The following is a 23,388-nucleotide window of genomic DNA, read 5'->3' on the forward strand; positions in this document are numbered from 1 at the left end:
GGCATGTAGACTCAAAAAATTCAGTTTTTATTTTCCATATTTGTACATAAATTACGTTTTGGCTCATATTTTACATATTTTAGTTATTTTTACATATTTCAGAACATTTCTCAACATATACTCCCTATTCGTGCAATAACTATGTCCGGGGCCTCCCGATAGTGCAGTGGTAGCGTCGTCACCTTGTAATCAAGGGGTCCCGGGTTCGATACCTGGGGGAGGCACACAGTGGTTCGGATGCCACTTTAAACTGTAGGTCCAGTCCCAATTAGTCTTACTGTGCATAAAGTGGACTTAAAACACCAAATCAATCAATCAATCAATAACTATGTCCCCGTGTGACCAAAAGAGTTGGGTGAATTTCTTGCGAATAACTGACAAACTTGAAATACCCTCCCATTACTTCTTGCAATATTGAACGCAGTTCTAGTCAATATAAATCTATCTTAAGAGACAACAGAAGGAAATTCACGTTCAAACACTTACAACAAGATTGTGTTATACATTGTTTCGGAATGTGTTTTTTTTTGCAGTTAACGTTAATGTAAAGCGTACTGTATTTTATGTAGCTTGTGTAGTGTCATATATTATTAAAAAAGGTAAATTTTTCAATTTTTAAGTCCCTATTTAACTCCAAATTTTGGTGAAAATAACTAGATATGTATTTACATAATAAGCACATTTTTACTACATATAAATCCATTCCATGATCATAACAGTTTTGGAAAGGATGGGAAATTTAAGAATGACCTTGCTGGCTTCAGCCAAAGGCCCAATGCAGCCTTAAGACATAAAAATATTATTACAGCCCCTTGTATAAGATAATGAGAATATTAAAACAAATGTCATTTAATCATCAGATAATTTTGTGGAGGTAAGGCCAAGGCCCTTCAGGGCTGTTGCTCAAAGGATTATTATTATTATTAGAAGGCCAAGATTATGATTTTTCTTTTTATAAAAACTGGATCACAATTCAGGAGAAAGGTCCTATGCTGTGGTTTTGAAAGTGTTACAAGAATTTTACTATTGATCAACAGAAGAACATATATGTATCAATACATGGTACAAGTCATGTTTTAACAAATCAGATGCATAACACTTAACACAAATTGGGCAACATTACAATTGCTTGCAATTTTTTGTTTTGCAAATATTTGGAGTACAGTAGAATAATTTACAAGCATGAGACACACAGTAGTAATAGTAATACAATTTCTGCTACACATGTAGTTTGTTGCTGCTTTTGTTATGTTGACAAGTGCTTGTTATATTTCTGTTTCATTTCCTGGTTTCTTTTTGGCTGTGATGATCTCTTTGTGTTTTTCTCTCTTCTTTTCTGTTGTCTTCCTTCGTCCGTAGGCCGGACAACCGCAAGATTCAACATAAAACTTGGGCGGAACCCGTCATTTACAATCATGGAACCAAAGTCAAAAAAGTAACCGCACAGCGTGAGTACATTTCATGTGATACCTCCCCCATCCCTTCCTGTATCAGGTGATTTGATGATTAGCAGTTTTTAAAAAACAAAATGTCATGCACTCTTATGTTGTACAGATGATCTGACGTTACCATCCTTTCGTTTCCTACAGTACGGAAAGACATTACCCTGCGGCTGCAGTGCCGATTCTTTAACACCCTTGGCAGGAAAAATGTTTACTCGTAAAAGGTATTTGAGTTGTTTTCCTCATTGTTGGTAACCCCAAAGCAAGGCATGCTCATAACTATAACAGGCACGAAATATTGACATTTGGGTCACTGTCCAGTACTTTTTTTTTTTTTGGTAGAAACAACATTACTATAATGCTTTTTTGTAGGTTGAATAACACATTGCGAGTGTGAACAAGTACACTAAACTCTTGGGTTCAAGCAGGTGTTGTTTTTTTCACTACTTTTTTTTTTAATATACCCTCCACTAAACGCTAGTAGATTTGCTTCTCACAGTGCTGTTGCTAATATACCATTTTTCGATTTCACTAAAGGCACATGTACACCACCCTTGTTTACACGTGGGACCTCTAAGCCAGGAACAGTACACGTTCATCACCGTCCATTATGCAGATTGAGCTAGGACACCATTTTGCATTTTGATTTTGGATTTCTTTTTTGAAACAGATACATTTCTGGAGCAGATATTTTTTGAGAATATTTTTTGTTTTGAATTTTTTTAACTTGTTCACAATTTGAATTTGAGAAGACAAGATTTGGAATTTACGTAAGTCCAGATTTACATTATTTTACGGCTACATTTTATTTTTCAAAGGGGTTCAGCAAGATGTAATTTTTATTGTTTTATTTTTTATCAGGAGAAAGAAGATAATGACAAATGCCACGAGACATGTAATTCATTATTATTATCACATGAAACTATGAGAAATGTTGTGAGTGGATGTATCAGAAGTCTTAAGTAAAGCCTTTTGAATTTAGGATGTACAGTCAGCAGTAAATGCAATAGGAGGCTGTTTTTAATTATCTGTTTATGACCTGTAATTTGAGAGATTATAGATCAAACATTGTCCTGGTTTTAGGTGGTTTTCTTTTAAATCTCAAACCATGCATTACATAACATAAATCAAAAGAACATGGAGAGATGGCCAACTATTACATTTGCAGCAAGCTGTAACAATAACATTGCGTGAAAAAAAAAAAAATAGCAAGATGATATGTCAAATTGCTCCACTGATTTTTCTCATAGTTTTATATTTGTTGTAGATGATCCTTAACTCTTCCTAATTGAGTGGTATGTAGTTCGTGTAGAGTGTATGTGTGTTTCAAGGTAAAAGCGTCCATTAAATGTAAACGTCTGCTAGTAGGTAGATAACACATAAGAAGTATATAGCTAAAGCTGCTAAAATGCTGTAACGTATGTTGTATCTTTTGGGAGTCATTGTTTGTGTGTGTGTGTGAGAGAGAGAAAGTGAGTGAGTTAAGAAAGCAGTATTTTTGATGGAGCTCACTTTCTGTGGCTCCTCTTTTACATGAAATCAAGTGTAAGCACCGAAGTGTTGGTTGTATGTATTATGGTTATTTCAAGTTTCCATATTTCCAGACAAAGTTGGTTAGCGTCAGTTACCATGTTTTTTTGTACCTGAAGTTTTTAATTAGTGATGACCCTATTTTTTCCTAGATTTTTTTTTAATGTGCAATAATTCCCTGAGACTGTGTGTAATTTGAACATAGTAAAGTTTAAAATTTGTTAAAATTTGCACTGAAGCTTCTTCGTGTGTTTGTGATCAGGGCACATACCATAAGAATCTTCATTTCCAGTTTTAAGCAATTTTATACTTTCTGTGTACGTTCATGATGAAAATGTTTATTCATTTGAAATATAAAATTGATATGTTTGTACAAATCAAAGCACATGCAGTCATAATGCTTAAATCCCTGTTACAATTTACATTACATATTGAAAATATAATTTTTAGCATGAAATAATAAATTTATATATAATGCAAGGTTTCATTTAGATTTCACACTCATATTTCTGTTTATACAATATTTCAACACTAACAGTTTTCAGATGATTACGTTATGATTTGACTGTTGGATATCTGTGAAATGGTGTGTAAAAGATATCAAAAGTCTAAGTGGAACTTTGTAAATTATATCCTTGGTGGATTAACCAGGGGGGGAGGGGACAATCATCAGTTACCCCTAAGATGTCAAAGTACATTTTCACACATAAATGGAGGGAAAAGTGCCTAAAATGATAATCTCTCACACTTAATGTTCAAAAAACTTAGTGAACACACCCAGAGACAATGTCTAAAGTGGCCAATAAATTTTCAGAGAGTAGTAACAGCTAAAATAGTAATCATTGAGTAGAGGTCATTGATCAACTGTATTTAGTGTTTCATTATAATAATTATATTGGGGAAACACACAAGTTTCGAATTTTTTTTTAAAATGAAGTTTTCTCTTCTTTTTTTTGATGGAAGGTATTAACTATATTTTACATGGTCCTATATTTCATAAACAATTTGCTGATGATATATATAATCCTTTTTTTTTGTAGGGTTCAACTGTCTCCAGGAACTTTTTTGTCTTCCTTTTGAGAATTAAAAAATTGTTTTAAAATGTGTTACAGATGCTTTGTAACATTATACCGATTTCTTTATAGTTCTGAATCGACCAATTTCAGAAAAGTTTCCAGGTCATGGTTCTTTGATTTGGATGAAATTTGGCATGAAAGTTCAATCATGTCTGGAAGGCTTGTATTCTAAATATTAGGTTTCCTCCGAGAAATAGTTCTAGATTTATAGCCTGTGGAAGAAGGTGGTGTGCAACAGAAAATGTGACCCAAATCTGGGAAATAAGTCTCAGCTAACTTCATGACTCAATAACTTTGGAACTATTGATCACAGCCTAGTGATATTTACACACCAAACAAACCTCTCACCAAGGAATACGTGTATTGCATCAAAATATCCTCAGCCTGTTTACGTTAGCAAATAAAATACCCCAAAATATGCCTTAAAAGTCCTTACACGTCAAAAAATGCATATTTTGTGTGCCTGCTCTTGCAACTGTAATCCAACCAGGAAGGTGGCATTTATTTTTCTAGTAACCCTGATGTGAGCTCAGTATGCACACATTATGTCATCTCTATATATATCATCCAATCCATATTATATGTGGTTGAATATGCAAGAAATTGAAAAATCACTGGAACATGGTGGATTTTGGAAATGGTGTAGCACAAAAGGGACAAAAGATATCCAAGCCAAGTTGTATACACTACATAACTAGACTTTCCTCTAATGTGTGTCAAAATTTCAACTTGTTATTGCAAGGCACTAGTGCACAGTAAAGGTAGACCCTTAAATGCCCAGCACATTTTCAGTGGGAAGTTTAAAATTGCACAAGGATTTAAATGAAGATTTATATCTCCGTAACTACGAATGCTGGAGTTACAAATTATAGCTTGTTTCTTTCAGTACAGTCTGAGCTACATGCCTATTGTTGAAATAATTCAATTTGCACTAACCAAATAGAAGAAGAAGAAGACAAAAGTTAATAATCTTATTTTTTCATTACAAAATGTCAATTTCGTCAGGCCCCCACGTAGGCAACGCCAGGACGTGACGGTTCAAAACTTCCTGCGTATTGCCTGAAATGTATTTCATTCTCGTAGCAAGAATTGTGCACTTACTGATGATACTTTCGTAGAAAAATGTTTTCTAATATAAAAACCGTGCTTTTTAACAGGAAATTCAAAATTCCAAAAATTGTTATCTCGGAAACTATGAATCGTAGAGTTAAAACTTATACCTAGTTTTCTTCCGTACACACTAGACAATACGCCCATGGCCGAATAAACTTAATTTTAATTTATGAAGTAGAAGAAGAAGATGAAAGTTAAATAAAACAATTTTTCCACGAAATTTAAATTTCATCAGGCCCCCACGTATTCAACGCCGGAACGTGATGGTTTAATATGGAACCTGCATATTTGCCGGATATGTGTTTCATTCTCGTGGCAAGAATTGCGGACTTGCTTCTGATACTTTCGGAGAAAAAATATAATTTTTTAATGAAAAAGCAGCAAATTGTTTTTGGGGAAGTTGCACCCACTATCCCCCCTAAATATATTAAGAATCATATTGAACTTTACTAAATACTAATAGGTTGCTTAAGGCTCATTGTGTAGCCAAGACATGTAGCTCTTAACATTGCCTGAGTCGCAGTATGCTCCAAAAGTCGAAAAAACCAAATGTGACATATTTCACGTCTTGGCGTTTATGGTTTAAAAACATGTATTGGAACAGATGACCACTTTTTTTTGTAACAACCCAAAAATTGGGCTTTAACCTCGCAAGAAATCATTAGAAAGGAAGTAGACTATTATTTACAGTTCTTTAGACATACATTAACAGGTGAATTGAAAATCGTAGGACACCTTTGCATTTCAGAAAAGGAATGGATAAAATTAAATGTTCGAGTACCACAGATAAAAACTGGACCTACAGGTTGGGTGAAAAGTCCCTTTACATGTTAATAGCATAGTACAGTTAGACATGTAGATAAACATTGTTATGAATACAAAACAGTATTTTTTTTTTAAATTTCAACATTTCTTTTGAATAAACAATGTCTGGTTAACGTTAACATTTATTGTGAATAACATATTAACATTGTTACAAAGGTTCAAGGTTCATTGATCAACAACGTCAGTGTGCACTCCTCCATGTTCGATGCAAAGGTTGATGCGTCGCCATGTTCTTGTGTGCATCCGCTGCAGCATATCACGGGTGATCCTTTCAAATGCCATGTGAACTCAGTCTTTCAGTTGATCGTCGTTCACGTATCGTCGTTTGCGTCGTCTTTTAATATGCCCCATAGTGCATTGTCCGGTGTGGTGAGGTCTGGGCTTTGTGGAGGCCATGGCAACGGTGCTGGAAGGTCTCATGATCCACGTCCAATCCACAAAATATGGTGGAGTATTTTGCATGCATGCACACATTGCTCCAAGTCACGATCACTCAACTCATTCACTAAGGATGGCATAAAACATGAAATGTTCAAGTCTTTCCGCATGTGGTCGATCGCGGGATGCCTAATTCTGCAGACCGCTTATGGGTTGACTTAAACGGCGATCGTTCAATTGATTCCTCCACAGCAGCACACGTTTCAGTGCGAGTCGTAGGCCTTCTAGGTACCTCTACGTGGTGCATAGAGAGCACTTCTCGTCACAAAGGTTTTCTTCTCCCATTCGAATAACGTTGGTCGTGATGGCGGCGGTTTTCCAAACCGCACAGCGAAGTCCCTCAAAATGTCTGTCATTGTCTTCTTTGTGTTCTGACGTTCGTGAACCCACACAGAAGCCACCAAACGCTCCTCAACAGTGAAAGCACTTGTATCTGCCATGGATTCACTCTCTCAACTGAATGCAGTGGACCACGTTCTTCTACCACGTCCTTCCCACACTAACCGAAGTGAACGTGACATGCGCAGGACTCAGCTTATGGCGGGAAATTCTTATCTCTACAATCTGTAACAGAACAACAATAATGTTAATAATAAATAATAATAAAGAGTCAATCTGCTCAACAATAGTAAAAAATATAGTTTTTGTATTCATATCAATGTTTATCTACATGTCTAACTGTACTATGCTATTAACATGTAAAGGGGCTTTTCGCCCACCCTGTACATTCCAAGATAGAACTACAACATAGCCGCTATATTGAAATCTGCTATCTTGTGTATCTTGGCTTTGGGTTACATATCATGTGAGACTCACATATGATGTATCAAATCGGGCCATTTTTTTTCACCACAGAATTTTATTTCTGCAATTACATTTATTTTGCAATATGTTGTGTGGTACAAAAGTTATTAGCTTAAAAATTTGAAACAACTACATCCAAGTGGCCACATGATGTTACCAATTATGCTCGTTGAAGGCACTTTGCTTAGTCGTTATGCACCAAAACATCTGGAAAAATTAATTATGTTGTAGGCCTCCAGGACTCCTTGCTGCAGTTGGTCCTCGCGGTACCCATATTCACCCTAAATGCACAGCGCTAGCTGGAAATGCTGCAGGAGACAGTCTTCTCTTCAATTCTTACTGAAGATGGCAGTTTCCCCTGTTATTTCCAACATAATGAAGTTCCATCATAGTATGGAGCAAATGTTCGTCAATGTGTCGATATGAATTACCTGGCGCCCGACCCTGTGGCCGAGTGGTTAGCACATCGCGCTGCGACGCCAAGGGTCCCGGGTTCGAATCCTGGTCGGGCTTGGTTGTTTGTGAATGTCCATTCATCAATTTCATCACTCATCCCCATCTTCGCAAATTAGCCAAGAGGCACAAAACGCGAAGTAAAATAAACTAAATCAATCAATCAATCAATGAATTACCTGGTCATTGGATTGGTTGGAATTGTCCAGAGGAATGGACATCCAGATCACCCGACCTAACCCCCTGGTTTCTAACCGTAGAACATCTGAAATCTGAAAATCCGCGACAAAGATCACTTGCAGGAACGCACCCTGGAGACCTGTAAAATAATATTTCCAGAAATTCTTGTGGGAGTGCATAACGAGTGCATTATGCTCTGTCCTCAGCCACGCAAAGAGTAGCGTACTGAACACATAACATAGATGCATAACATGTTGTCCTTGGAGTAATACTGCTCACATTTTCATCTGGCGGCTGGGAAACGGAAGGAATTAGCGATCAGTTGAATCCTATTCGAATGACATCGGATATTATCATGGCACTAGACACCGAATGCTCCTAGCGGGATGAAACAAAATAATAACGTTTAGTGGATGCAGAAATGAATTTGTGAGTGAGAAAAACTTGCCTGATTTGTACATCATAATGACAACCTTCCCTTTTGAAAATAACTAATATGGTGGCTATAATACAGGTCACACCTTTTTATGTGTGGTAGTCGGATATTTAATTATACATTCTTTTTCTGAAATGAAAGGGTGTCCTATGATTTTCAATTCACCCTGTTAATGTATGTCTAAAGAACTGCAAGTAATCGTCTACTTCCTTTCTAGTGATTTTTTGCGAGGTTAAATCCCAATTTTGGGGTTGTTACAAAAAAATGGTCATCTGTTCCAATACATGTTTTTAAACCATAAACGCAGAGACGTGAAATACATCACTAGAGCCCGGAAGTTTGGCAAAATGCCTATTTTTATCTACTGCATATATTGATAAAATTTTTCCGCATATACGTTTCTTATGTTGTTTCGAATGTTTTGGAAGCCTTTTCATTTTGCCTATTTTGCCTATTTGGCACCCTACTGCCTATTTTTAATTATAATGCCTTTTTTTTTTGCCTTTTTCAATGAAATTTGACATTTTTTTAATAAAAAAAATGTGTGTATAAATTATTTTTCTCCCAAAAAACGTTGTTGGCATTTATTTTTCTTCCGTTTATTATGTGAATAATTTTCGCCTTATTTAAGTAATATTGAACTCACGCATGTTTCAACATTGCTGAAGGAGAAAAGTGTGAGAAAAAAGTATTTCATGCTGAGTCAGGATATTGCCTTTCGGTTAACATTTCTTGTGCATGATTGACTGCTGAAGTGGACAGGTTGATTTCGAACACAAAGAAAATATTTCTGAAATCTCCCTCTCGAACCCGAAAATTTCCAGAAGTTGCGATTGAGCTTAGTTTACCTCAGCAACCAGTCTTGACGAGATAGGGAACCTGGATATCAGCAGCTATATAAAGGGTGATCCATAAAGAACGCCGGATTTGAAGTTGCTATAAATGAAATTTATTTTTGGAAAAGAAGCACAAAACACATACCATTCTCTTCAGGAGATATTAAGGTTTAAACATGGAAAACAATATCAGGCATATGACCCCCCTACTAGCCCTACACGCAATCACTCGGTACATGAAATTCACCATGAGCCGATCACACATTTCCCCATCAAGTGTGTTGAAACACGTCGAATTTCTTGCTGAAGTTCCAACAAATTTCGGGGTTTGTTCTGGTGAACTTGTGACTTGGTGTACCCCCAGAAGAAAAAAGTCACATGGTGTCAAGTCACAAGATCGAGGTGGGAAGGTTTGGTCTCCTCGCAACAAGATTATTCTGTCCGGGAACTTCTCACGCAGCAGATTGATTGTTTTTTCTGAAGTGTGGCAAGTTGCGCCGTCTTGTTGGAACCATACATTTTCGATGTTCATTTGATCCAAACAAGGCCAAAGAAAATCAGTTAGCATTGCACGGTAACGAATTCCATTCACTGTCAGAGCATTTCCTTCTTCGTCTTCAAAAAAGTAAGGACCGACCAAACCCCCCACTCCAAATCCCACACCAAACCGAAACTCTCTGAGGATGCATTTCCTTTTCCTGAATCTCTCTTGGGTTCTTAGATCCCCATATTCGGCAATTCTGCTTGTTTACGAACCCGTTTAAATGAAAATGAGCTTCATCGCTGAAAATGATGCACTTTGCGAAACCCTCCTTCTCTCGTTCCCTTTCAAGGATCCAGTCAACAAATTGCCGTCGTTTTCCATGATCCGCTGGTTTCAGTTCCTGCGTTAACTGCACTTTGTACGCGTGCAAGTGCAGATCTTTCGTCAAGATTCTTTGCATTGTTGTTGGCGCCATATGCAGTTCTTGAGCACGACAGCGATACGATTTTGCAGGACTCACAGCAACAGAATCACGCACAACAGCAACGTTTGCTTCACTCCGGCGAATTCGAGGGCTTGATGCCTTGTGTTGATCCAGTTTCTTCAAATTTCTTGATCAACCTACGAACAGTTGATTCGTTCGGTGCATGAAGATGACCAAGTATCGTACGGAGTATCCGAACAGTCACCGCGAAACTTTCACCATTCTTGTAGTGCGTTTTGACAATCAAAACTCGCTGTTCGTTACTATACCTTTCCATGGCGTTAGCAACACACGCAAACAGTAGAACAACTGAAACGCTTCTCAACACACAACCTCAATGATAACTGATAACAACAATCGCACCAACAATGCTGCCAACCAAACAAAAAAAATATGGCGTCCTTTTCAAATTCGGCGTTCTTTATGGATCACCCTTTATTATGCTAACAACCTTGAAAAAATCAGTGAGGTGATCGATGCTCTTCCAGAAAATGAAGCAGCTTCAATTCGTGAAGTGAAAAAACTCCTGTGCTATTCAAGTTTACTTTTGCACATTATGGTGCATTGCCAGAGACAATTACAATTATAGCATCCATGAAAATCTTCGAGGAATCTATGCAGCAGATGATGGAAGTGCCAGGAGAAAAGGGGTGAGCTGTTGCGGAAAAGTGCTAACGGGTAGTGAGTGCAAATGAGGACTTGAAACAATTGAAAACAATTTGTGATATTCTAAAAGGTGAAAATGCTGTTACCAAAATGAGTCCAGTTACATTAGCTTGTTATATGTATATGCTCCAATAACTTCTGTCGAAGTAGAAAGATCATTTTCTATTATGAAAAACATTCTCTCTGACAGACAACTATCAATGAATGTTTAGAACTTAAAAAGCACCTTGTAGTTATGTGCAATCAAGACGGAGAAAATTGAAATGCTCTTCCCAATTTAGATTTTAACATTTTGCCAGAAATTATAGATAAAAGTAAGCGACTTCTAAATGTGCCCTTTTTTTCGGTTTATTTTGCCTTTTTTTTTCATTTTTAGTGCCTATTTACCACATTATAAATGCCTTTTTGCCTGCCTATTTTAACGAAAATAAATGCCTGAACTTCCGGGCTCTATACATCACATTTGTTTTTTTTCGAATTTTGGAGCATACTGCGACTCAGGCAATGTTAAGAGGTACATGTCTTGAGTGCTACACAAAAAGCCTTAAGCATCCTATTAGTATTTAGTAAAGTTCAATATGATTCTGAATATTTTTAGGGGGGTGGGGTAGTGGGTGCAACTTCCCCCGAAAAAGAAATTTCTGTTTTTTCATTATAAATTATATTTTTCTCCGAAAGTATCAGAAGCAAGTCCGCAATTCTTGCCACGAGAATGAAACACACATCCAGCAAATATGCAGGTTCCATTTTAAACCATCACGTTCTGGCATTGCCTACGTGGGGGCCTGATGAAATTTAAATTTCATGAAAAAATAGTTTTACTAAATTTTCATCTTCTTCTACTTGATAAATTAAAATTAAGTTTATTTGACCATGGGCATATTGTCTAGTGTGTACAGAAGAAAATGAGGTATAAGTTTTAACTTTACGATTCATAGTTTCCGAGATAACAATTTTTGGAATTTTAAATTTCCCGTTAAAAAGCACGGTTTTTATATTAGAAAACATTTTTCTATGAAAGTATTATCAGTAAGTGCACAATTTTTGCTACGAGAATGAAATACATATCAGGCAATACGCAGGAACTGTTTTGAACCCTCACGTCCTGGCGTTGCCTATGTGGGGGACCGACGAAATTGAAATTTTGTAATGAAAAAATTGGATTATTTCAACAAAAGGTGTGTAGCTGAGACTGTACTGAAAGAAGCAAGCCATAATATGTAACTCCAGCATTCATAGTTACGGAGATATAAATCTTCATTTAAATCCTTGTGCAATTTTAAACTTCCCACTGAAAATGTGCTGGGCGTTTAAGGGTCTACCTTTATTGTGCACTAGTGCCTTGCAATAACAAGTTGAAATTTTGACACACATTAGAGGAAAGTCTAGTTATGTAGTGTATGCAACTTGGCTTGGATATCTCTTGTCCCTTTTGTGCTACACCATTTCCAAAATCAACCATTTTCCAGTGATTTTTCAATTTCTTGCATATTCAACCACATATAATATGGATTGGATGATATATATGGAGACGACATAATGTGTGCATACTGAGCTCACATCAGGGTTACTAGAAAAATTAATGCCACCTTCCTGGTTGGTTTACAGTTGCAACAGCAGGCACACAAGATATGCATTTTTTGACGCATAAGGTTTTTTAAGGCATATTTTGGGGTATTTTATTTGCTAACGTAAACAGGCTGAGGTTATTTTGATGCAATACATCAATTTGTTTGGTGTGTAAATATCACTAGGCTGTGATCAATAGTTCCAAAGTTATTGAGTCATGAAGTTCGCTCTTGAGACTCATTTCCCAAATTTGGGTCACATTTTCTGTTGCGCTCCACCTTCTTCCACAGGCTATAACTCTAGAACTATTTCTCGGAGGAACCTAATACAAGCCTCCCAGACATGATTGAACCTTCGTGAGAAATTTCATCCAAATCAAAGAACCATGACCTGGAGGCTCTGGTCGATCTGACATGGAATGAATGACCCATAAATATGTTTAGCTTATACAGAGGCTGTTCAGCGTATATTTGACCAAACACGATTCCTTCCCCCTGCGCTCAGAATGAATTCTCCCAACCTTGGTCGGGCATGTTTGTCAGTGTAGTGTGTGAGCTGTAAAAGAGTGGTTGTTTTTTCTCGCTTGGCCGAAAATGCTGCCAAAACAGTCACTTTTGGGAAGGTTATGTTGTAGCCCTTTATGACACAAAGTTCAGTGTGTCAATGATCAGGAAGTAGTGTAAGAGCAAGAATTGTGACATTAGTTTGACTTTATTCAAGAATGTGATCGGCAAATATAAGGATTGCATGGCCCCAGCGTTCGGTTGTCCATAAAGGGGACGAGAACACGGCCGTGCACACAAGCCACCACCAGTATGCTGGCGAAACTTCGCAGAATGGCCATGCAAGAGAATCCACCGACCCAAAGACAGATGGAAAATTATCTAAGTATGTTTTTGGAAACTGTTAACCGCACCTTGCACCTGCATACTGGTGGTGGCTTGTGTGCACGGCTGTGTTCTCGTCCCCTTTGTTGGAGAACCGAACGCTGGGGCCATGCAATCCTTATATTTGCCGATCACATTCTTGAATAAAGTCAAACTAATGTCACAATTCTTGCTCTTACACTACTTCCTGATCATTGACACACTGAACTTTGCGTCATAAAGGGCTACAACATAACCTTCCCAAAAGTGACTGTTTTGGCAGCATTTTCGGCCAAGCGAGAAAACGCAAACACTTGGAAAGTTATGCAACACACTCCTCCCAAAAGCGGCTTAGTTTGGGCAGGATTTTTGGCCCAGTGAGAAAACACAACCACTTTTTTTACAGCTCACACTACACTGACAAACATGCCCGACCAAGGTTGGGTGAGTTCATTCTGAGTGCAGGGGGGAGGAATCGTGTTTGGTCAAATATACGCTGAACAGCCCCTGTATTATTAAGATTTATATATAAATTGAAAAGCAAGGTGTGACACCTCTTTAACTTATTTGAATTAGTTAATAGTTATTAGTAAAATACTTAATGCAGTAGTTAATAATTAAGATTTCATGGTATTTAAAAATTGCTATAAAATATTAAATTTAACATTATTATTCTTTCACAGTTTCTGTAAGTAAATATTGGAGAATGTTTAGTATCTTTCACTTCTCATGCTCACTGCAACATAAATATTCATAGCTTCAGAAATGAGTTCCACTGTAAATATAACAGATAGTGAGAGCTTTTTCTTTCGCAGTAATTATAATTCACAGCTGCTGTCAGCTTAGGCATTTTTGAAAGTATTAAGCCATTGCTTAATATTCTACATTTATTAATTTGCAGTTCATAAATCTCAAGGAACTCAGTGAACTCACATTGGATTCTAAAACTGGTGACTTAAGGTGTGTGGCAAGTGATGTATGGACCTCATTTTAAGGACTGTTTCGTCTTCTGCATGATGTTTCGTGATTAGGTTTCTAGTGATCTAAACACTAACAACCATTTAGCTTCTTTCTGGAATATGATGTTTAGCGTTAGAATCAAATACAAATAGCCTGGGTACTTTGGCTCGACTCTTGATGCCACCAAAGGTTCCAGACTTCAATCCTGGTGTGGGATTGCGTGTTCCTTTGCAAGTATAATGTAAACCCTCTAATCATCATTCATCATCATCATGATTAGCCTGAAGAGGCAGAGAAGTGATGTAATACCAAAAAGATAAAACTAATTTCCATTGTAGAATTTTGGTAGAAGCAAATACGACTGAAATGATGAAATTACCATATAAAAGCCAAATTCATTGAAAGAAATTGATGGCAAAGCAATAAATAAGTGACAAATAATAGGATAAATTACCAATAAGCCAAAATGCAAAATAAAACCATTTTCTGGCTCTAACTGAAAGTAAATTGAATTCAATTTTGTTGAGCACCATCTTCAAGGTCCTGAAGAAAAGATGACTTTTAAAATTTCCAATATCTGAATACAACTTATTGATGAACATGTTGCCATTTGAGGCTTTTAATTTCAATTTCAAGATGCCCATCAATATTGCCTAAAGGTTGGCAGAAGGTGGTCTTAAATGACTATATCTTTGTTATATCAATAAATATTTTTTTTTATGCATTACTTTACCACTTTACAAGATGCTGGCAGTGACCCCAAAAATCAATAGAACCTTCATTAATTTATTTTGTGGATACGTAAGTACGTTATTTCATTATATTAATTGGTTAGTGTTTTTCTTTCCTGGAGACATTTCATTAATCCTAAGGATGCAACAATTTTTTATGTGCCAGTATTTGTAACTGTATATAAAAATTGTCTCCATCCCTTCCATACTTGACCAATCTTAATTCGTTCCCATCTTTAAAATACCCAACACTAAATTTCTCATAATTGACACTTCATAGTGAAAAATTACTTTGAACATTTACATGTTGCTTATTTTTATTTAGCCATATTATTTGATACAGTTCTCAAAAATGGAGTCAATAAATTGTGTTCTACTGATTTGTAATTGAATATGTTGCATCAACTTTTATAAGAATTGGGAATTTTTTCCTTACATACTCAAAAATGGAGTCAATAAATTGTGTTCTACTTTTATATGAATTGGGAATTTTTTCCTTATACATATTTTTTGATCGCACACCATGATGAGTTTTTTTCTTAATGTTTCTATTTTCATGGACGATGGAGGTGCATACCAAATTTTAAGGAGGCCTATATCCACTTTGAGTCCCTCTCTCTTAACGGGAAAATAGGAAGCTTAAGAATTGGGATATATTTTCGTTGCCCAGGAGTCAGTCGAATTATACTAGTCCCAGGGTAATTTCAGGGTTGCCACCACTGATTTCTTCATGAACAATGGACGATAGTCATAGCTATCCAAACAGCTTTGTATCCCATAAGAAGGGAGTTGCACTTGCGTGGGGTTTGTCTCCCTTGCAGAAAATGTAGCACCGGTGTTGCAATCTTATGCTACTTAGCTTTCTTCCAGGAGTTGAAATATATCATGAATGTTGCGAAACATCAGTTATAACATTCTTGTCCACCCTTAGAATTTGAATAGTGTAGGAGGGAACTGAATCACAAATATTCTAATAGTTATAGGCTCATACTACGATACGCAAGTGTCCTCGTACTGGCTAACAAGGCACACATGATAATGTGAATGGACAAGTGTGACTGGAGGATACTTGAGTTGTATTAACTGTGTCTTACTCAGATGCGAATCAGAAATATTTAAATTTTATTAACATAAATGTGGCAGTAATTTAGTTTTTAGTTATCAGATCTTTTTGGCAATTTTTTTTTGCAAATTTTTTCTGCTTTTTCCCCCCTTCTCTAGCTTCTGTCGCTGATGTACTATAAGTTTACAGGAGTTCTTATATACGTAAATAAAAGTAGTTCTTTCTGTATTGTTCTTTTTTGGAATCTTTAGTAGTGTTCTCAAAACTTTGCATTCTTCCCCTCCCCCCTCGATATTTTTTTTAAAAGTGTACCTGGCTGGGCTCAAATTATGACTAAGTGAGCAAATTCCCTGCTGCATGGGCATATTTTGCATTTGAATTTGTGCAGAGGAGATGAGTGTGTATGTGTGTGTGTGCACATTGTGAATATTTGCATTTGAGTGTAATGTGTTGGAGACATTTACACTTGAGTGGTGTGTTCTGCCATGCTAACGTAATTGTTGCAATGGATTAAGTTAAAGGCAGAGAAAGACTAAAATGATTCATCCATATGAATGAATCCATATGAAAATCCACATGAAGAGTTACTTGAACGAAAATTAAATTTCCCCTTGAAAAATGTGTTTTTATTGTTTCTTATTCATAGAAATGAATAACATTTTTTTTAAGGTGAAAAATTTACATTTTTCAGTATCGCAAAAGTTTTTTTTTTCTTTTAGGTATGATAATTAATTTTTAGAAGGGAACACATCCTTCCTTCTTCCCTCCACAATTTTGACAAGTTTTCACTTGACTCATGATGAATTTGGACTTTAAGCACTGCACTGTTTTTTAAATGGTCAAAAAATGTAATTTTACCTTATGTCAAGCATCGTTCCCTTGTCGAATGTTACCAAATGAGTTTACTTGCAATACCCAAATAAAATTGTTGTAATGAATAGTTAAAATGAGTATGAACTATGGCACAGTCACGGACACTTCGGCGTTGTAATAATTGCATTGAAAGACCATGGATTTGTTACGACTGAAAGTGACCGTGACTGTACAATCCCCTACTTAGCTCTGATTGCATTTCGAGATGACAAAAAGTAGTATTAAGTGAAGATCTTGTGCGTTAATAGATCAATTTGTGAAAATATTTTGCCAGATAGCAATTTGTAGAATCAACTTGGCAACATCCCAACTTCCAAATATAAGAAACAAGTTAAAAAGTGTGTGGATTTGTATATATTACTTACAATATATTGAAGGTATGTAGTACATGTGCACAGTGATTCTGTGTGTTTCATGTTTAAACATGAACAAATAGAATGATGCCTTTTATGTATGTGTATGTGAACTGTTAACAATTTGCTGCCAATGCTGAAACTAGGCATGATTTGAATTTGCATAGTGATTTTACTAACTGAAATGTGTTTTGTGTCTATAATAGGACATGTGTGTGTTCTACTTGCACGGAGAGATTTTTCATGTACTAGCCATAATAGTTACATATGAATAGAAATACATGAAGTGTATGCTCTGTTCAAAATCATTGACACTAATTTTTCATATTCTATTTTTAATGGATGATGTTTCAGAACAGTGTAATGACTAGAGGGTGGATTTTTGCACAAAGGCATGCTTGTTCTTTGTAAAAAAACATGCTTTAAATTTATATAAATTAAATTTGGCATATTTGAATCACTTTGACCAAGGATTATAGCAGTGGTGTATTCTGAAAATTTGACCTGGTTTACAGCAACAATTTTTATTTGTTTTATATTAATTAGATATAATAGAAATAAAATACTAATGCAGGCATGCAAGTAAAACAAAAATAGAAGTCAGATGTCAAATTTTCTGGCAATTTCTGTGTATATATATGAAAAAATGTGGTTTACTGGTGCTATACCAGTTAACATGAGAGAATACGCCACTGGGTTATAGTACATATACAGATGTGACTAAACCTTATGCAAGGAAAATTTGTTTGGCAGGGCTCTTGCACATTGGAGTTTAATATTTTCATTATAGTGCATACACATTTTCAAGATTTTAGTGCATAAGAATCCACCTTCTAGTAGAGACAGACTTCTTTACAATTTAGCAGTTTGAGCATTTGCTGATCTAAGAGAATGAAGTCACATGCATGTTGTTTGAGAAAGAAAGAATAGATTTTGTCTTGCATTATTATAGAAAAAGTGTGTGTTATGATGATGATGCAGTGAAATGACCTGAATGTTTCTTTATTTTGCAGTACGCCTCTCTCGGGTTGGGGCATCAAGCTCATAGTGTGTGATGACTCCGTAGGTAGTAGCTTCATTTCTTCCCTTTCTTTTACTAGATTTTAAGTCATCAGCCTGTGAAACTTTTGGAAAGTAGTTACTTAAGACTGTATATCTCTTCCTGGTAATGTGTTTCTCTATCGTGCTCATGAAGAAAAATATTTTACTCCAAAAATTATGTTATCTATTGAATATGAATTGTTTGGAATATATGCCTCAAAGATACCTACAAATTCTTGGTAATCCTGTATTAATTTTGCTCATGAATGGGAAAAGCTGTAGAAACTTTGATTTCAAATACCGTATTTGCCAGCATATAAGATGCATCAGCATATTTTGGACACATTTCTGAGGGAAAAGCTTTATCACTTATTATAATTAATGTATAGTATTTGAAATATTAAGTAATATGTATGTCTACTTTAAAAAAAAAACTTAACCTAACCTAACTAGGAAAGAACACATTTTAAACTCCTTCACCACAAGGAAATTGTCTATTAGAACAGAACATTTCCAGAAATGGAGGTAATCAAAAAGTGATTATCAGCTTTTCAGATGTATTTTTAATGGAAAAAAGTGTCTTATACGGCCGCAAATGTGGTAACTCCAACAGAATATTCACAAGCATACCAAATGTCTTTTATTTGCCTATTCACCATTGTTAGAAATCTTTTGGTTAATTATGACCAAGGTTATAAGGTACTGGAATATTTTGGCCTTAATGGGAAATTTTAAAATCCCGATGTTTGCATCTGCAAAAGTTCGTCAGTAAAATTGTAAGGAATGTCTATATTGAAAATATCAAATTCTGCATACAGTTCCTCCATGAAGCAATTTTCACATTTCTGGAATCGATTTTCACATTTCTGGAATGAGAACAGTCACTTGTGGAAAACTAGCAGTTTTAATAGAAGAATAATCCAAATTTCCCTGATTGTTCAGGATCAAGAAAGTATATTTTGCTATGTTTTGAGACTTGCCATAAAAATGAAAGCAAAGGATTCACACGCTGAAATTCTGTTAAGGCAATGCTTTTGATTTTGTAAGTATATGAAGCATGCTACATACTAACATGGAAACATGGTTATATATGCATGTAGAGCTTATAAAACCAGCCAGGTTAGTGTGTTTTTTGACTGCATTTAGTTATTAATATAAATTAGCAACCTGTTTTTGAAACAACCATTGTGATATAAACTAAGAAATAGATGTTTGAAAGGGATTTAAGACCGGGGAGAACCTAATTTATCTGATAGAACTTACTAAATTTGTTTTTTATTTATTTATTTATTTCCTTCAACAGATAAATTACTAAATTATACTATAGAATAATATACCACCCAATTAGTAATTTAGCCGGACCCCGTGGCCAAGTGGTTAGCCCATCGCGCTGTGACGCTAGGGGTCTCTCTAATCCCGCTCGGGCTTGGTTGTTTGTAAATGTCCATTCATCAATTTCATCCCTCATCCCCATCTTCGCAAATTAGCCAAGAGGCACAAAACGCGAAGTAAAATAAAACAAATCAATCAATTAGCAATTTAGAAGCGCTTCACCCAAGACAATACAAAACAAGACCAAAAAACAAACAAGATGTCATTTTTATTCATATGCAGTGATATATTGCTAAGTATAACATTGTACTCATTGATTGAGATACTAAAATCAAGATTAGATTGCAATATAGATATTTTGTTGTACGCAAAGGACATTCTAAATAAGAGGAGAAATATGATATAGCTGTACGTATTTTCTACATTTGTAAAAAGTCCATATTGTAGGCTTCTACCGGCAAAATTGAATCCAGGTTCGTATTACAACCAACACTTGTTATCAAGTCTGAAATATGCTCTTAATGTATCCAGTGTACAAGAATCAACATTTGAGATTCAATACCGTGAGTGTCATTGAATGGGGGAGGGAAAGCGTACATCCTAGAAAAGTCAGTCAGCGTAAATTATATACTTTTTACCTATAATTTCATTTGTCACATTAGTTTGCGTTAATAATGGTATAGGACTGAAGGCAATGAGGTTTTGGGAAAATACCTTCCTCCCCCCCCCCTTTTACATTAAATTATATAATATAAACTTTCACATGACAAACAGATTGTAGAATTCAGGATATTGACAACCTTACTTAGTAAACCTTTATATAAACAATAAAATTTAAATTAGTGGGGGGGAGGATACAAATATAATAGTGTATCGTATGTATTACTTTATTTGTGCATGGACAGATGTCTACATCCTGCCCATTAAACAGGTTAATGCAAGCCTTCATAATAGTCTGAACTATGTGTAATTATTTTGGCATAGCTTTCTCTACCATTAGGATATGAACAATATTGATGAAATAAACTGAAGTAGAGCAACAAGTAATAAATTGTCCATATTTTTTCCAGGATTCAAACCTAATCCCTCTGGTTTCATAATGTTTTTACATTTATGAGAACAACAAAATATAATTTGTAGTAAAGTTGTTGGGAATGTCACAGATTTACGAATATGCTATTTTTCTCTGATATAGTACCAGTTCTTCAGTCCTATACCTACGTCATATTTTTCAATATTCTGTTCATCAATAAGATTAGAAAGAAGCAAAGATTTACACTAAGTACACATTAAACAATTAACTGTGTGTACCATACACTATACAAGGCGAGTCATAATTGTCTTCAGTATTTTAACGTACCACTATATTGTAATGGAAAGTGAAAAGTAACATAGTTAATGGTAATGGGAGAAATGTTCATTCCTTTTTACTGTACATTTACAAATGTTTGATATGTTCACCATAATAACATCCTGTATTCTACTTCTGCACACTTGCTACAACTTTGCCTGGTTCATCTTAGCGATAGTCATGGTAATGCCCTGTTGCAGTTTGTAAACTTTTCGACATTTACATACCCCATATGATTATGAACTCTCTTTTGGCATACTTTGAATAAACTCCATCGTAACACCCTGTATTTATAAACTAAGTTATTGACTAGTAAAACTACCATATCAGAGTGTGTGTCAGTAAGGTGGTTAGCAGAAAGATCCATGTCACCAGCTTTTGTGGAGTGAAGGTTTGTCACATTCATCATTTCGTTCTGTGCACAGATGGTACAGTGGGATGCACAAGTATTTTGCAGAACATTGTCCATGTACGCTACTTTTTCTCTTGCATTCTACTACATGTTTTTAAGGAATGCATTTTTACGTATGGTGGTGCAGAGGTTGCCAGTCAGCATTTTCTAAGCTCTGGTTCCATATCATTCTCTAGAATAAACATAGTTATGGATAATTTGCTTGGCAATACTTATACCAAGGGGTCCTGGGTTCGATACCCGGTGGAGGCACAAGAGGTTCGGATCCCACTTTAAACTGTAGGTCCAGTCCTGTTAAGCCTTACTGTGCATAAAGTGGACTTAAAACAACAAATCAATGAAGTAATACTTATGCATTCCACTGTATAATCACACTCCTAGTTGACAGGAACAGGAACTTTCTGACCCTGGGGGAATTGAAGATTCTTTAGCATATCGTTTTTAAGTATAGTTGTGGAATTACCTTGTAACCTAAGGTATCGTACTCTTTCATTACAATAATAGCTGCTGTATTGCTGGGAATGAAAGTAGTGCAGTGTATGTTTGCTTTGTACTATTGTGTTGTGTAAAGTTAATTCTGCTCTAGCAGTCACATACATCAGTTATTGCTCTGTTGTAATTCTTGTGTTTGCAATGGGTTTCTCTAAGTGTAGTGAAATGCATCTGTTCAGATGTATCACTGCTCACTTTGTTTTTTCAGATCGTTTACGTCGAATGGGCCGGATGTCACGCAATATCACGGTTGGTTGGGTGCTCAACACCAAGAAATGAAAAGTGCACCAGTTTGGATATTCACTGCGTGATAGTTCCTCCCCGTCTTAAATGTCCCCAAATCTTTCTCTTTGTCTTTGTCAAACTTTCTGCTCCGTGCATGCCGTGCAAGATTGTCATTGTGTAAACTGCAGCTGCACGTGTATTACTGCCAAAGGAAATTGCACTCCGTGGAAACGTTTATGGATACTCATGAGAAGATGTGCACGTGTGTGCTCATGTACTCTGAATGTGTCAGCCGTGCTGAACAGCTTAGCTTGGTTGTTGGTGAAGTGTTTCCACCAACGGATCACACCTTGCAGTGAGGACACAATGCGAGACATTTTTCTCTCTTTTTTTAAACTTTAGAATAGAGCTTTGTTTTTATGCATTTTAGAGAAAGTTTGATATTTATGCTGTATAAATTGTGGAAATAAAAAAAAAAGCTAATTTAGTTGGATTGTTTTAAAATCAGCAATCATATGTTCAGCATTGTACTGTGTACAAATTTGTATGTATTTGTTGTTAATTCTGAAGAGTGTGAAAGGAATGGTGTTATCTAATTTGTAAATATTGTTGGGGGCGAAAATTAATTCTACATTAAATGTTACACTGTGCAAGTATGCCTTTGTAAGTTGTCCTAGTGGAGACCGGTAGAATAAGTCAGTTCATAGAATTGCCTCTATGGAGAGCAGTCATGTAATCACAAGCTGTAGTAATTGCACATGCATATAATATATATATCATGTATCATAATGAGTCTTACGGTAATCATAAAAATAAATAAATGTAACAATGAAATCTGTTTTCTATTGTGTGTACTGTAAGAAAGAAAAAACCCTGTTAACAATGGAATAATTATTTTCTTTGATTCTGATTATGTTGTCAGCTTACAAATTGCAGACACTTAACCTGCTGTTACTCGTGAGTGTGTTCACTTTAGTTTTCAAACGCTTGTAATTCGAGCTTTGAGCAAGTGAGCCAAGCTCTCGTCTACCTTCCTTTCCGAGTATCCCCTTCTAAAAAATACCACAATACAAAATGCGAGCCATCGAGAAGGGAGCATGGTGCTCACTCGTGTGCAACTGTATTTTTGCATGACAATTTGATTCTTAAATAAAATAAGTGAAATGTCAAACAGGGTGTATGCAATTTTGTAAAAATGAAATTCCCTGACTTTTCCATACCAAGAACCAAAATTTTACAGACCAAACCATTAGGACAATTAGTGTACATGTCTGAAAGAAGGTCAATATTTTTCAGCTAAATGCATGCTTAGAATCTTGCTAAACCTAATACTGGAATATCTATTTCACATGT

The 23,388-nt window shown here is 35.9% G+C and overlaps 1 protein-coding gene across 12 annotated transcripts in view; it reads left to right on the forward strand.

Annotated features, from left to right (window-relative positions):
• Window positions 1-22,869, forward strand: part of tmod (tropomodulin) — a 132,994-nt gene extending 110,125 nt beyond the window's left edge. For 3 of the 12 annotated variants that reach the window (XR_014440672.1, XR_014440675.1, XR_014440673.1), the window contains exons 9-12: window positions 1,360-1,448; window positions 16,115-16,159; window positions 18,196-18,248; window positions 22,019-22,074. Coding sequence is in view for 6 of the 12 variants with exons in the window: in XM_083110852.1 (XP_082966978.1) it covers window positions 1,360-1,439 (80 nt within the window). In the remaining 6 variants the exon portion in view is untranslated. Of the gene's footprint in view, window positions 1-1,359; window positions 1,449-1,589; window positions 1,667-16,114; window positions 16,160-18,195; window positions 18,249-22,018 lie in introns of those variants that run through there. The other 9 variants (XR_014440676.1, XR_014440677.1, XR_014440674.1 and 6 more) reach the window with 9 other exon arrangements.
• Window positions 22,870-23,388: the final 519 nt, after the last annotated feature.

The sequence above is a fragment of the Lepisma saccharinum genome, chromosome 24 (genome assembly GCF_977018435.1).
Source record: "Lepisma saccharinum chromosome 24, izLepSacc3.1, whole genome shotgun sequence".
NCBI lineage: Eukaryota > Metazoa > Arthropoda > Insecta > Zygentoma > Lepismatidae > Lepisma > Lepisma saccharinum.